General features: G+C 42.5%; 1 protein-coding gene across 6 annotated transcripts in view; it reads right to left on the bottom strand.

The window, feature by feature from the left end:
* The window catches only part of Poli (DNA polymerase iota), a 29,932-nt gene extending 15,254 nt beyond the window's left edge, over positions 1-14,678 (bottom strand). The window contains exons 1-9 of one of the 6 annotated variants that reach the window (XM_029546841.1): positions 14,434-14,533; positions 12,978-13,103; positions 10,908-11,072; positions 9,693-9,845; positions 7,505-7,741; positions 7,048-7,226; positions 6,161-6,252; positions 1,279-1,406; positions 693-898 (exon numbers count right to left, since the gene is read on the bottom strand). In XM_029546841.1, coding sequence (XP_029402701.1) covers positions 693-898; positions 1,279-1,406; positions 6,161-6,252; positions 7,048-7,226; positions 7,505-7,741; positions 9,693-9,845; positions 10,908-11,072; positions 12,978-13,103; positions 14,434-14,533 — 1,386 coding nt within the window. The other 5 variants (XM_021214378.2, XM_029546839.1, XM_029546838.1 and 2 more) reach the window with 5 other exon arrangements.
* Positions 14,679-15,453: the final 775 nt, after the last annotated feature.

The following is a 15,453-nucleotide window of genomic DNA, read 5'->3' on the forward strand; positions in this document are numbered from 1 at the left end:
GGGCCAAGAAGTGGGAGTGGGTGGGTAGGGGAGCAGGGGTGGGGGGAGGGTATGGGGAACTTTCAGGATAGCATTTGAAATGTAAATAAATATCAAATTAAAAAAAAAAAAAGAAAAAAAATAGAAGCACAAAGCAGAAAGGACTGATTTCCCAAAAACTACTTGTCTAAAGGTAACATTTAACATTAACAAAAAAGCACAATAAAAATATGTTATTTTTTAATCTGTAATTCTACATTTAAATAAAACTTAGAAACATTCTCAACCTAAGTTTACTCAATTTTTCTATAAAATTTTTCACCTGAATTTCCCTTCTAGTTTTCTATGCTATAAAACATTCATGCACTCAACTACAGCTCAGCACTTATTCTAATAGTATCCTAATCTTAGTACAGTGGTAATTAATTTCTAGATATGTTTACATTCATAAGCCAATCCATAGTATTTGTATAGACCCCCCAGAAAATGTGTTAACACTTCCCAAAACAGAAGCACCACAATGGCTGTCTCTTTTATTCTGTGTTTACATTTTCCTCTTAGATTACAATATATTTAAGGCCAGCAACCATCCTGTGATAGGAACTATAAACAACTAAATCATCCAAACAATAGCACCTCAAAGACTCTCCAAACTGCACTACATACAAATGCAGATGGTGGGTTTAGCAGCAGTGCAGCCAGGGTGTACTTACAAAGCCACGCTTGTCAGTGTAGACAGTGGTTGGGAAGGACGGAGTCAGGTAGCAGTCCATAGGCCCTTTCTTAGCACTGCTCAGGGCTTTCAAGTTGCAGAAGCACACGCTCAGAAGAGTCAGGTGAAAGGGCATCTTCACGTTCACCATATTTCGGAAAAGTTTCATAAGGATATCAATCAGGGGAGGCATTGCATCATGGTTGCCTAAGTAACATGTAGAAGGATGTGATAAGCATATGCGCTTTTAAGTAATATTCAAAGCACAATATTATTTATATGACTTGGGTTAAGAACTTAAAATCTAAATTGGGATCACCATGCATCTGATACTATTTACTAAACGTACTTTATAATTATCTTAGATTTGTACCCTCTAAAGTTGGGAAATATTTTTAACTAAGTACTTACTGAGTTGATTGAGTAAATTTACTTTTATTATCTATTAAAAAGTTTTCCTAATGTTAATTCCTGGTAAAATATAACTAAGTTTTGAAGAATACATGAAAACACTTTAATGTGGCATGTTTCTAACTCAAAGTTTGCTTTTTGAAGATTCAGTGTCTTCTTAGAGAACTGGCCCGTACCTGTCCCTAACTTCTGAATGACGTGGGATGGGATAGGGCACTGGCGACTCTCTCGATTACAGTGTTTGTCAGAGTGCCGACGGATGACTAATCTTACTGTATGGGGCTTCCGTCCATCCTGGCATACTCTAAAATAGAAATGGAAAACACAATAATAAGATAAATTAACATGATTTTAAGATGATAGAATACTTATTTATTGAAGTGTCAGATCCTGTAACTATAGCAACTAAATGCACCATAGAAAATGAAATAATAAAGTAATAAATGTTCAAAAATATCCAAATAAGTATCTCAAAGTCAACACAGCAAAGCCATGACAGCTACATATCTAATAGAGGACTAATAGCCAGAATATATAAAGAACTAAAAAGACCACGCATTAAGAAAACACCACCACCTGCCAAAAATAAAAATAAAAATAAAAATAATAATTTTCAACAGCCTTAGCAACTGGGGGGAAAAGTAAATGAAATCTACTTTGGCATTTCATCCGACCTCAGCTCACTCAATGGCCACAGTAAGGTAAACGGTAACAAGGGCCAGGAAGAATGCGTACAAAGGAGACTCCTCATTCACTTCTGCTGAGAAGATAAACTGGGGTAGCCATGGAAACCAATATGGAATTTCCTTAGAAAGCTAAAAACAAATCTATCACAGGACCCAGCTATAGCACTCCTGGGCAGACACCCAGAGGCCCATCGACTTGTGACATACAATATTAAGCAAGAGCTCACTCTCTCAGAAAGAAAGAAACATGTTCTCTCATATGCAGAATCTAGCCAATAGATATGTACATACGTTTGTGTGTGTGTGTGTGTGTGTGTGTGTGTGTGTGAGTGTGTGTGTGTGTGTGGAGTATAACATGAAAAGAGGACAGAAAAGCTTAGATATATGGGGACGAGGACGGACTGAATGCAGGTAATGGTCATGAGCAATGAAAGAGCACATAAAGCTAGTTGCTTTTCTAACTCTAACCTGGCCATAGATTTGTGGCTTGGGTACTAGACAATATTTACCTAGTGAGGTCACCTAGACCTAGAAAGAGAAAATCTACATGTTCTCTCTTACTTAAAAGCCTTTAGGTTGGAGTTTCTAACTTGGAGTAAGTGTGGAATCCAGTCAAAGAGAAAAGGACCGTGCAGTGGGAAGCCCTGTAGAGAGGACAGTGGATGGCAGGTCTATGAAGGGAAGGGGGAAGGGGCAGGGGAGAGTTAACTGGAGAGCGAGATGAGAGGATAGACTGCCCAGGAGGGAGGAGTGACACTAGCAATGGTAAAAAGGCCATATGGAATCCTACTCTTTTATAAGCTTCCTACAGTGGGGCAATGTTCCCCACAAGTTCCATGCACTTATCAAAAGTCCAGTCGATGTGGGGTCCAGGTGGGGGTGGGGGTGGGCCAAAAGATATTACAAGATAATACATGCAACTGTCACTGCTCTTAATTGCTCTTAATTGCATGTGATGTACTAAAGACACAACATTCTGGTCCAGGGCTTGCAGAAATCAAGCTGGTACTAAGCTGGAAACTCCCCACATCCCCCTCCTCTAACTAGCCGTCATAGTGCAGGAATGTGCTATGCAGGACACGAGGAAAGAGAGTTATCAGGAACCCCACTCAGATGGAAGTCCCGTGAACTCCCATAATGACAAGCTGTGCTGGCTATTCTTGGTTGCCAACTTGACTACGTCTGGAATTAACTAAAACCTAAGTGGCTGGGCACAGCTGCTGAGGGCTTTCTCTCTTTCTCTCTTTCTTTCTTTCTTTCTCTCTTTCTTTCTTTCTTTCTTTCTTCTTTTTTTTTCTTTTCTCTTTCCAATCATTTGAAGTGGGAAGACAATTTTAATCCAGATCTTTCTAAGTGGGATGATCCACCTTTAATTTGGGCCACACCTGCTGGCAGCCTATATAAGGACATAGAAGAAGGAAGCTTGCACTCTTTGCCTGCTTGCTCTTACTAGCAAGTCCATTCCTTCAGTAGCAATATACATATAATTGAATTTAAAGTCTGCTGAACAGAAGGAACTTCATACCTGGTGCTGAAGACTAGCAGAATCCTTTGGCTGGAGCGGTCACAGATCCTAGAGGAGCACCTATCTCTACCATTGCACTCAACGGGCAGGTACAGCATCTACTTGCCTTCTAAACACTTGTCCCAGTACCCATGGGTGACACCTACAGCATCTACTTGCCTTCTAAACACTTGTCCCAGTACCCATGGGTGACACCTACAGCATCTACTTGCCTTCTAAACACTTGTCCCAGTACCCATGGGTGACACCTACAGCATCTACTTGCCTTCTAAACACTTGTCCCAGTACCCATGGGTGACACCTACAGCATCTACTTGCCTTCTAAACACTTGTCCCAGTACCCATGGGTGACACCTACAGCATCTACTTGCCTTCTAAACACTTGTCCCAGTACCCATGGGTGACACCTACAGCATCTACTTGCCTTCTAAACACTTGTCCTAGTACCCATGGGTGACAGCAGCTTTCCTCCACACCAAATGAGCTGCTTTCTGTAGCAGATAGAGGTGATTAGAGAGAATCACAAATGGACAAAGTACAGAGAATCAAAGCGCCCATAGAGTGGCCGACCCCAAATAATAGGACGTCTACAACACACCGCCACACCCAAGACTTAGTGAACAGTGATGAAGAGGGAGACGGACAGTAAGAGCCAGGGTAACTGCCACGAGATTGTCTTCTGGACCTGACAGGGATGAGGTACTCAGGGGCTACCAACAGTTCTGGTGGACAGGAGTCCACATCAGCATGGATGTCAGAAAGGGATGCACAGCCCCTACCAGCTGGGAGCTAAAGGCAGTAGACAGCCACTGAGGGAGGAGGCAGAAGTAGAAGACAGGGCTGAAAGAGGGATGGAAGAGGACATGGGAGGAGTTGGCAGGGGAGAGGGAGAATAGCTATAATAAAAAAAAAAATACAGAAAGATTTTCTACTTTCCTAAAATTATACATGTATCTATATAATACAAAATTTATAATATATAACATATAAGTAATACACATAAACTACATATAAATATTTACTTTTATATAATTATACATGGTTTAAAGAAGTTACAGCCCATGAAGTAATAACACCTTCCCAAGAGCCATGGACTATTGAACAGAAACCCCAGCAGCATGCATGAGAAAGCCCCTCCCAAGTGTGGGCAGGGCAGTGCACAACTCTGAAAACACTACAGCTACTGCCTGCCCCAGACTGACTCCTAGAATTGTAAGGTGAGTGCCTGCTCATGAAGACAGCATGCACTCTGGACCCAGGACGTGGGAGCGAGAGCTGGAATTGACTCAGAAGCTCATCCCTGAGGAGTGGCTCGTAGCATCAGAAACAGCAAAGCAGCATTCAGTCGTCCTCAGCAGCTGCAGCCAACGAACTAAAGCAGTGACTGCACTAGCACGTCCCAACAATGGTGGAAGGGCGGGCGGCACTTGGGCTTAGGTGGGAGCTACCAACCACCTCGTGGGACTTGAGGTCTGTTAGACAGGACACTGGGAAAAGGCTAAACGCAAGTTTAACCAAGTGCCCAGAGCCTGGCTCTTTAAAAAACAGCTTCCCTTTCTCTCCTACCTGTAGGATTAGTCCATAAAGTCTCTAGAAGAAAACTATTTCAGACATGCAGACACACAGATATATGAAATTATTTTATACCAGTCACTTGACTTCTATTAACCTCAGTCACAGCACAACAGCGTGGTGTTAGGGAGCACCGGCAACAGAGACTCGGACTGAGGACTCAGACGTCTGGTGTCTCAGAGGGTTAGAGTGCCTGCTCTCTTCTGGATAGTCTTTAGGTGGAGAACGTAAAGTGACCACATATATACTGCCTCTGGTGATTCCATGCCCGGGACAGTTCTCCACAGCCACTGAGTTCAGGGTACACACAAGCTGAGGCAGAGTGGATGGCCCAGTTTCAGCAGCAGAGTCCCCAGAAGAGAGTGAGCCATCTCTCTGGAGCTGAGTCATGCTCTACCTCAGAGCAGGCGGCCAGCAACACACTGCACAGCTCTGCTGCAGACGTGCTGCCCGTGACAGCAGATCTCTACAGCAATCATCATGCTATCTCATCTCTGTACAGCCAGCCATCCTCGGAGCACCTCAGAAGCACACAGGCTCTAAACCAACTTAGGACACTCCTCACCACATGAAGTGAAGGGAGATGACTACTTTCTTATGGGAAATGAGAAGTGCACATTTGGAAGACAACAAGGAACAGCAGGAAAGCATTTCTTGCACAGTTTGTGTTACTTTTGTGTGTGTATTTAGATCCCAGTTGACACACCCTTGTTGACTGTCCCTTGTACAAACCTGCATCGCACAGACACCTATTTAGCCATCCCTTCCTTTGACTCCACTTTCAAGGTCTGAGAAAAGGAGGCAGGGGCTTCTGCTGCCGTCTCTCTCCTGCTCCTCAGCTCCTTCCTACTCTGAGCCATCATCTCAGAGGATCGGGAGAACTCTGGCAAACTGAATCTTTTCTGTGGCTCCCCTTTTAACTGAAAAGCCAGTCCTACTGTCTGGAGCAGAGGCTTACAACAGCTACAGGGAAGACTGAAAAATTCCTTCTCACCTAAAGACTATAAATCTAGGAATATTATGAGACATACTGAAGAAACCCTTTAGGTAACCACTGTGGCTTAAGATCAGTTAAAACACCATGCTACCTGAATGACAATTAATGGAAGTCAGTCATTTTAATTAAGAGCACTGATAAGAGAAATCTAGTGGCAAATGATCTATCTTGAATAACATTGTCTCGTTCACAGTTAATCTGTAAAACCCAACATAGAACATGAGGTGGTTCTGCATCCAGCCTAAATATAAAAGATGATGAGGCAAGGTGAAACGCACCTGTTCAAAAGGCTGGAAAGTAATTCTTCAATCTTAGCTTTAGCTTCCACTTCTGAGGAACACTTTTTAAACGTATCTTCTTCACTAAAGGACTACCAAAGAAGTGTAAGTAAGGGTTTAATGTAAAAGCTAACACAGTGTTCATGCCAAAATACTCAACACGTTCTTTACTACCTATCTTTATGAATCAGTAACACCAGAGTCACTTTTGCGCTAAATCCTGTTGTGTGCAGTTACTGTATATACAGTTAGTATGTGTGCAGTTGTGTGTGCAGTTATTGTGTGCACTGTTATTGTGCACCAAGAGTCATGCAATTTAAAGCACAAAGGCCACCTCTAATTCCTCTATAGGACTACAGCAAGGTTCCCATGGCCCTAGAACCTTAATCTGAGTTTATGCTTGGACAAGTTATTTAACCTTTTTATAGTGCAGTGCCCTGGTCTTAAAGAGGGAAAGAGGAAGCACAGGGAGCAGGAAGGAAGGTCTGAACAAATGACACTGCCTAGCTCAGAGGTTAGGGTGAAACTCAACGCAATGAGCAGGTAGAGCGGTTTCAGACATGCCTAGCACATGAGAAAAAAACCCTTGCTAAATGGGTAATTATTCTCTCCCCACTGTTCAAATCACTGAATTAGTCTAGAAATGAGGATGTTTTAAAAGGTTAAAAGGTTTTCTTCTTATGTTTGTGTGTATATCAGGATTTTAAGGAAGTAGTAACAAAAAATAGATAATTAGATTTAAAACTACTAACGGGCAAGTTTCAATTTCAGAATACCCTTCCTGGTAAGGGATCACACACAAGCTGCAAAGTACACCAGAGTGGTGAATGCTGAAGCCAGACATCTTTAACTTAAGTAGCATCATAGCCACCACCATGCTCACATACCTGTGGTGGCCCTGATGGTGTGACAGGAGACTTGTCGTCTCCAAAGCTGAGCTTCTGGATACGCTGAGCAACTGAAATTCCTAACTCCTTTTCTAATGTTTTGATTGGAAAGGTTTGGAGATCATGAACACTATTGATTCCCAGAACTTCGAGACGCTTGGCAGTTTTATAGCCGATACCTAAACAGCAGAAATACCCAGTGTTACGAAGGCTTTGCTTTTCAAAACCAAGCTACTCTCAATATTAAACATGTTTCCACCACATGGCTCCAGGGCACCTCTCAAAAGTCTTGTGTGGAAAAAGTACTTGCACATATATCTTCACACAGATTTGTTCCACAAAACATTTCAGGATTTTGGTTTTCACCAAAAGCCAAGTGTATGCCCCTAGGAATTAACTGCATAGTTTAAAGAAATCACAACAAAGCCAATATACACTCTTCAAATGTATGTCTTACCAGGAATTTCCTTTATGTGGTTCAAACTGTGAATGAGATGTTGACAACTTTCAGGTAGTAAGACTGTCTGTTGATTTGGTTTAAAAACCCCAGACACTAACTTTGCCAAGAGTTTATTAGGAGCCACTCCAGCGCAGCCCGTGAGCCCAAGCTGATTATACATGGCTTCCCGCATCTCTGCTGCAATCTGCGATCCAACCACAAGTCTCAGATGCATGACGTTGTGTAGGTTCACAGCTATAACGACAATGGTATTACCACAAAAACATTATTTTCTCTCTCACAAACAGGGTTAAAGAGCCCAGGACTTTGTTGAGACTCACTCTTCCCCCACCGCTCTTCTAACTGCTTCCTTAGTTTGTCCTAGGTCATTACAAACTGAGCAGGTACCAAGGGCCTGTGCTAAGGGATGCATGCTGGGAATGCTCCCTCACTGACAGACTGAACGTGCAGCTCCTGGCAGTTCTAGCTGGCATGTATGAGCCCTTCATTCACCTTTATCAATAAAGGATCACAAGGAAACACACACTAGGGAGACAGACAGAGCTTTAGAATGACATCTGGATGTCACACAACACATGACCGGCTGAAAATAATGGCTGGCCCACAGGTTAGGAGATCTGCTTAGGATACCGTAGGGAGGTTAGAAAGAAACACGTTTTCTTTGGTGTGGATCCATCCTAGGACCAATGCTGGAAGGATGTAGAGACGAAGATTCTGTCACAGGACTTACTCCCCCGTGGCCCATCAGTCAGCCTAGCTGAGAGCGCACGCACAGTCCACAGAGGCAAGATAAAATAAATGTGCCAAAATGATAACTGCCTTGTCTATAACAGTCTAGAGCAGCCACACCATGATTCTGCCTGTTTACAGACTGGTTTGAAAGAAACTGTCTTTAGATCTATGTGGAGCCAGGCCCTCAGGAGGCAGAGGCAAGCGGATCTCAGAATTGACAGCTACCCTGGTCAACAGCTAAGTCCCAGGTCAGCCAGGCTACAGAGTGAGACTGGTTTCAATCAAGTAACTTACATAAAGGAAGAAAAAGTAAGAAGTAATTAGGCATTCTTCGTTTGAAATAGGAAATCTAGCTCCCTGTACACTGATTTTTTTTCTCTAAACAGTGAGGTCTGTATCTGCTTTAAAAGCTGCACCAAGACGTATCTGTCGTCTTTCTGGCTTTTCACCCTAGGAACTGACAAAAGCGCACAGGTACAAACTACACAGGAGAGGCTTCATGTCTCCTAGAAACAGAGGTTCTGCCCCTATCGTCTGTGGCGATGGTAACAGGACACTCTAAAGAGGGGCATAAGAGGAGGTGCATGCTGAGACATAGGACCAACTATGTCAGGCCACGCTTACACGGAAAGCTAGTCCTCCACATGCATTCTCCAGCAGTTATGGGTGTCCAGAAACCTAATTAGATAGTCCCAGGCACTAACTACAACTTATTTACACATGTGAATATCCCAGGAAAAACATCTGTCTTCCACACTTTCTTCATATGTGAAAATAAACCATGCCACTTTTTTGCCAGTAGTTGCTAATGGTCATTTGAACTGGTTAACCTGAAGCCTGGGGAAGTCACCAGCAAATAGCAGACTGGCCTGTGACAAAAGGCCTGGACAAGATATGGCCAGGATCCAGCAGGGAATCTCAGTCATTTAGCCTACCTCAAAATGCAGAATTAAAATTGACAGAGGAGGGGCTGGACAGATGGCTCAGCAGTTAAGAACACTGACTGCTCTTCCAGAGGTCCTGAGTTCAATTCCCAGCGACCACATGGTGGCTCACAACTATCTGGAATGGGATCCAATGCCCTCTTCTGGTGTGTCTGAAGACAGCTATGGTGTACTCACACATACAATAAAAATAAATCTTAAAAGAACAATGACTAATGAAAAAGTAGTAAGTCACCATCTATAAGTTAAGGATAACCTACAGAGGTAGGGCTCTTAAACATAAGGAGCAGAAAGAACAAGAGGTTAACGGCCTCAGAGAGCCGAAAGCTGCACCTCGAGGGGCACCCTACACACCACTCCACTTTTCTGAATCCTTGACAGAACTGGCAAGACTTCATGTTGGCCATCTTAGATACCGACTGCCCATAGTGACACCTCTGTCAGTGAGCTCACTGGCTGTGGGATATGTGCACTTACAGTCACCGAGGGGTTGCGGAGGGAGCACTCACACTGGTTATTGTAAACATGGCCGAACACAGTCACTGACGGCACCTCCTCACTTGGAAGCTGCTGGAGTCTTTTCTCAACCATTTCTGTTAGATCCACAAAATTTTCATCAAATCCAAGTCTCTCAACAGCTGGACTAAATTCCTCCAACAATTCTAATTGAAATAACATTGGGACACAGATATAATTAAGTTACAAACTAGAACCGATCTCACTGTTTAATGATTAAGGTAGGAAATATAATGTATAAAATATGTGCATATCATATGTATAATACCATATGCACCACAGTTTTATACCTTTTAATATTTTACTTAAATTTTTATTTCATATGTATGGACATTTTGTTAACCTGTGGGTCTGTGTGTACTGTGTGTGTGTGCCTGCTACCCACAGAAGGCAGAAGAGGGTACTGGATCCCTACGACTAGAGCTGCAGACGGTTGTGAGCCACCATGAGGTTGCTGGAAACCGAACACAGATCATCTGGAACAGCAGTCAGTGCTCTTAACTGCTGAGCCATCTCTGCAGCCCGGCTCTGCAAGGCATCTTGGACAAGGTCCTCAGTGAACAGACTTTTGAGTAGAGGTAATATTCAAAGAAAAAAAAGCCCAAAAATAATATTCCCAGGACAATGACACACAGGAATAAATCTAATTCAATCTTTTTCCACATCCATAACTTTTTTATCTGTAGTACACTAAAAAAATAAGTAAATATAACAACCCATGCCTAAGAGGTAGTTAAAATCTTGAAGCAGATGTCAAGGAACAAATGGTAGTCATTTTCTCCTCACAGCTGTAACAGTGCAAGCAGCCTACTTATATAATTAAACATTTGTATTTAATTTATTTATCTGTGAGTATATGAAGTCATCTCCTTCATAGTTAAAGAAATATATTACATTTATTTTTTTGGTGGAGGAAGGGGTCACATGCTACAACATGTGTGGAGATCAAAGGACAACTTGTCCAAGTCAGTTCTTTCCTTCTACCAAGTGGGTGCCTGCGATGAACTCCGACTGTCAGGTTTAACATCAAGAGCATCCTTCCATGAGCCATCTGCCAACTCTGGAAGGATTTTTGAAGTGGGAAAGGCCCATTTTTTTTTTAAGTGTTAGGCAAAAAGAACTACATATATGGCACTTTATTATGAATATTTGTACAGTAACTAGTCACCCTACATAAACATGCTAACTCTCCGGCATCTAGCTTGCACCTGTGACCTTGTAGGACATCTCTCTGTAGCGGCTCAAGTCTTCTCCATTCACAAGGACCAGCTGAGGACACTTTTCTTTCGCATCTCTCACATTCATAAGCTTCTTCACGCCCAGTTTCCTGGCTTCATAGTTGCAAGTAACCACCAAGTATTTCTGTTGCACACCTATTAAAAAAATAAATAAATAAGAAGCATCTGAGGAAACTATGCCGAATTGAGCATTTTAAAATACGGCTTCCTAGCTTCATGCTGTAACAGCGTAGGTGGGAACCCACTGTTTGCAGCTGTGGCTGTTTGCAGCAATGGGGCTCAAACCCACAGACTTGTGCATGCTTGTCAAGGGCTTTGCCACTGCTAGTTCAGAGCTCTTGGGGCCTTTGCTATACACTCCCCCTCCCCCTCCCCCTCCCTTTCACAGTGGCCTTGAACTCACCATGTAGCACAAGCCAGCCTCTCACCTTCCCACCTCTGCCTCCCTTTTACAAGTGCTAGGATTACAGGATTTTGTACCACCTTGCCCAGCTTTGGCAAGAACAAAAAGATAACTGAGTTAAGAGGAACCCCCGATTAAAATCCTAAGCAGCATCAGATTTTCAAGCTATTTTCCACTTACACATTATACAATAATTAGAGAAGATATTACATATTAAGTAAGAAAACACTGAATAATTGTAGCAGAAATTACATATAAGAATGTGGACAGATACCAGTACCCAAAGGGAAGCTGTGTTTCTCAAATTTTAATTATCCTCAAGTCAATATACTCTTTGGACTTTTCAGTGATAAAACATAAATTAAATCCTTCTAAGATTCTTTTCAGACAATTCAAAGCCCAATTAATTTTACATTGTCATGTAATACTCTTGGGTATGTTCACCAAACAATAAGCTGGATGAAAATAACAACGAAAAAAAAAAACAATTAAATACTGGTTGATGTTATAAAAACTCATTTATCTTCTGACCATACTGACAGTGAATAGAAGCAATATTCTAAGAGCCAAGCTACAGAAACCATGAGAGATCTCGTGCCAATAAACACCCTAAGCAATGAACTATTATAGCTCATAATAATTTGTAGTGCTACCATGAGGAATTATTTAGGGCTTCTTTTTAAAACTGACATTATGACCACCTATAGAACACATTAAAAAAAATTTTTACCAAGCATTTAAGATTGCTAAACCTATATGCTTTTTCTTTTTACACAAGTTGATTGTTTCATGACACTGTAAGATATATTCATCTGCAATACAGAGAATGAAAATATAGAAACCACCTAACCCATTCTTTTTGCATATTATTGAACCTGACATCTTCAGACAGAACATTAATGTTGCAGATACATTTTTTTTTCAATATCTGAGAGTCACTGAGTCAAAGGTAGCTATCCATGACTCCAAAGCTCTATATTAAAGGCCAGACTGGCAAATTCCTTAGCTAAAAGGACTCCCCCCACAGTATACCTGACCTGACACTCTTCATGATAACCACTTATAGCTACTTCTTAACCACAAAATACCTTTTAGTATGAAATAACTACTGGGCATCTTGTGCTAATTAGAAATTATTTCGAGGGAAAAAAAAAATAGATGGCCTAACTTAAATCCTTGGCCCCTTAGGAAAGCTTAAAGATTTAGTCTCACCCTGAAGAACTAAAACCCAGGCATCCCTTATTCACTCCTAGGCTGGAGTACAACTTATAGCATCAAACCAGGTACCAGAAGAAACGGAAGGAAGCAGGGATACCAAAGACTGCCCTTCATGCTAATACTAAAAGATCCTTTCTGCATGCATGAAAGAAAACCTGCTTTCCTTACTTAAGGTATGAGCCCACAGAAGCAAGCTACTGCATCTATTAAGAGCACATTCTGGTTTCTGTTCATGTGTTACCTATGCTAATGTCAGCTTTATTAAAGGGGAAAAGGCTCAGCACATTTACTCTTGGTTGCAAAGCAAATATGACTGCCACCAAAGTACCTAAAAATGGACTCCAGGAACTGTCTTACTATAGTTAGTGAAAATGGTTGAAGCTCATTTTATCATCACTCAACAAAGACATGTGGATTACCTAAAGGTCTGTCCTTTAATTCTGGGTGGGAGATCATTTCGACTTGGGCATAAAAGCAATCCAGATCTATGTGGACTATGACTCTCGACGAAGAGATTTGTGTTGGTGCCCCTTGACAGCAAACTGCTGCACAATACACAAAAGAAAACAAGCATATTCAGGCTGCTTATCATCAATGAGCAACTAACAGACCCTCTAAACATTTCATCTAATAAAGAACGTATAGTGGCTTCAATTCAACATTGTCCCCACCCCCCTTGGATTTATGAAGTATCAAGTGCTGACTTTTTATAAGCTCCACAGTATCTACAAATCATAAAGACATGAAACACCATCAAAAAAAAAGGTCTTCAGTCCTGCTTCAATTAACTAGAATTTCTTCAGCTACTTCCTTTTCTGAGTAAATATAAGAGGGGGAAACTCTTGGTTAATAATGGATGGCACAAAACCTAGTACTATGTTAAGGTTTTTTTTGTTTGTTTGTTTTTGTTTTTGTTTTGTTTTGTTTTTTAGAAACTTTTAAACAGTAGAGGCAAAGAAACTGGAGCAATATTATTTTCAACCAACTGGAGAACTAGTCAAAGTGGCCTGTTCCCACATTTAAAAACACCAAACCAACACAACCTGTGGGTTCCAAGACACTAAATTTAGTCCCCACAAGCGGTAAGATTTCCTGTTTTAAAGTCCCCAGTGCCTACAACAGTGTCTGAGGTGCAACAGAAAACGAATAATTTAAGCACTCAATTAAACTGAGTATCTAATTTTAAAAGCAGGGGTCAGGGCTGCACCTGAAGCCCTCAGGCCAGTGAGTAAACAGTAGTTTATGATATGAGTGTGACAGGAAGCAACAGGGAGCAGGAAGAGCACATTTGTGGGGAAACTGACAAAACCTGAACGTATGGGTGTCTTCCATTAAAGAGGACTGGTTGTGTACAGACTTTAATTTTGATATATGTACCAAGATGTAAAATGTTGATATAAAAGAAACATGTCTGCCACAACTTTTCTGTTACCAGGAGGTGGGAAGTGTCAGGGAATGGGAATCCAGTGCCAATCCTGGCGCCACAAGGCTGGACCACAGCCTGGGGTTGGAAGTGCGTCACCTAGGGACTCCAGCCTGCTTGCCAGGTTCGGGCGAGCCTTTCCTCCCTAGGCCGAGGCCAGGTCTCTAAGCATACATGGGCGACAAAACCCTCCTATTCTCTGATTTGGAGCCGCCAGAACCATCAGGGGTCCCCACGGGAGGTCAGAAAAGGCCTGACCGCCATGGAGACAGGTGCACCCCGACGGTGTGCGCAGGAATGCAGCCGTCACCCCCAGGCTTCAGCAGCCAACGCCAAGTGCCCGCACTCCCCAGGCCCGAACGGGACCAGAAGGCCGCGACCCAACGACCGCCCCGGGCTCCCGCCCTTCACGTCCTTCCCTCCCTTCCCGCCATCACCGAGACGGCGGGCACCCCGCGAGCTGCCCGCCGCCCCCGCGTGCGAGGGCTCCATGGCACGAGGAACGTCTTCTTCCTCCGAGGGGCCGCCTTCCTCCTCCGACTCCACCCCCATCTTCCCTTCGGGCCAACCGCAGCGCAGCTGCTGCACGGTCTCCTAGGAAACCACGGCCCAGCCTCCAGCCTGGCGCCTGCGCACTGAAGCGAAACAGCCTGAGTGGCACAGGCGGGGAGAATGGGAAGGATCTGGTTGTGGTCGGTAAGTGGAGTAGGAAGAACCCAGCCAGATGCCGCCTCTTCTCTCTTCTTTAATCTTTTTCTTTCTTTCTTTCTTTCTTTCTTTCTTTCTTTCTTTCTTTCTTTCTTTCTTTCTTTCTTTCTTTCTTTCTTTCTTTCTTTCTTTCTCTTTCTTCCTTCCTTTCTTTCTTTCTTTCTTTCTTTCTTTCTTTCTTTCTTTCTTTTTTAAATGTGTATATGAGAGCGTATGCTGTGTGAGTCCAAGCGCCCACAAAATCCTGGAAAGAGCGTTGGATTCCCCAGGAACTGGAGTTAACTGGAAATAACTGGGGTTTTGTGAGCCCCTGGTGGTTTCTGGGAACTCTTCTTGGGTTCCACGGAAGAGCAGCAAGAATTCTCACCCCAGAGACATCTCTTCAACCCTATTCCTTCCTTTTATTGATTCAGTTTTCCCCGAGAGCTTCAGTGTTCGGCTCATATTTAAAAAAAAAAAAAAAAATCACTTTGTAAATACATTCTCTTTCCAATGATTAACAAAACTGCTAACCTGTAACCATGTAAAAGACGTGATTAGCAAGGATGTGGAGGTTTGTTAAGATTTGATTTATTTAGAGAGACTGATGCATTGAGCCCCGATTGGTTTATGTAAAATAATAATAATAATAATAATAATAGGTCTTTGACACACGAGCTTTGGGTCATAAAATCACCATTCCAGACTCTGACTTTGCTGACGTGACTTTGAGTATGTTATGTAACTGCTCTGAACCCATACTGTAAAAACAAACAAAACAATAT

This window comes from Mus pahari, chromosome 15 (genome assembly GCF_900095145.1).
Source record: "Mus pahari chromosome 15, PAHARI_EIJ_v1.1, whole genome shotgun sequence".
NCBI classification, from domain to species: Eukaryota; Metazoa; Chordata; class Mammalia; order Rodentia; family Muridae; genus Mus; species Mus pahari.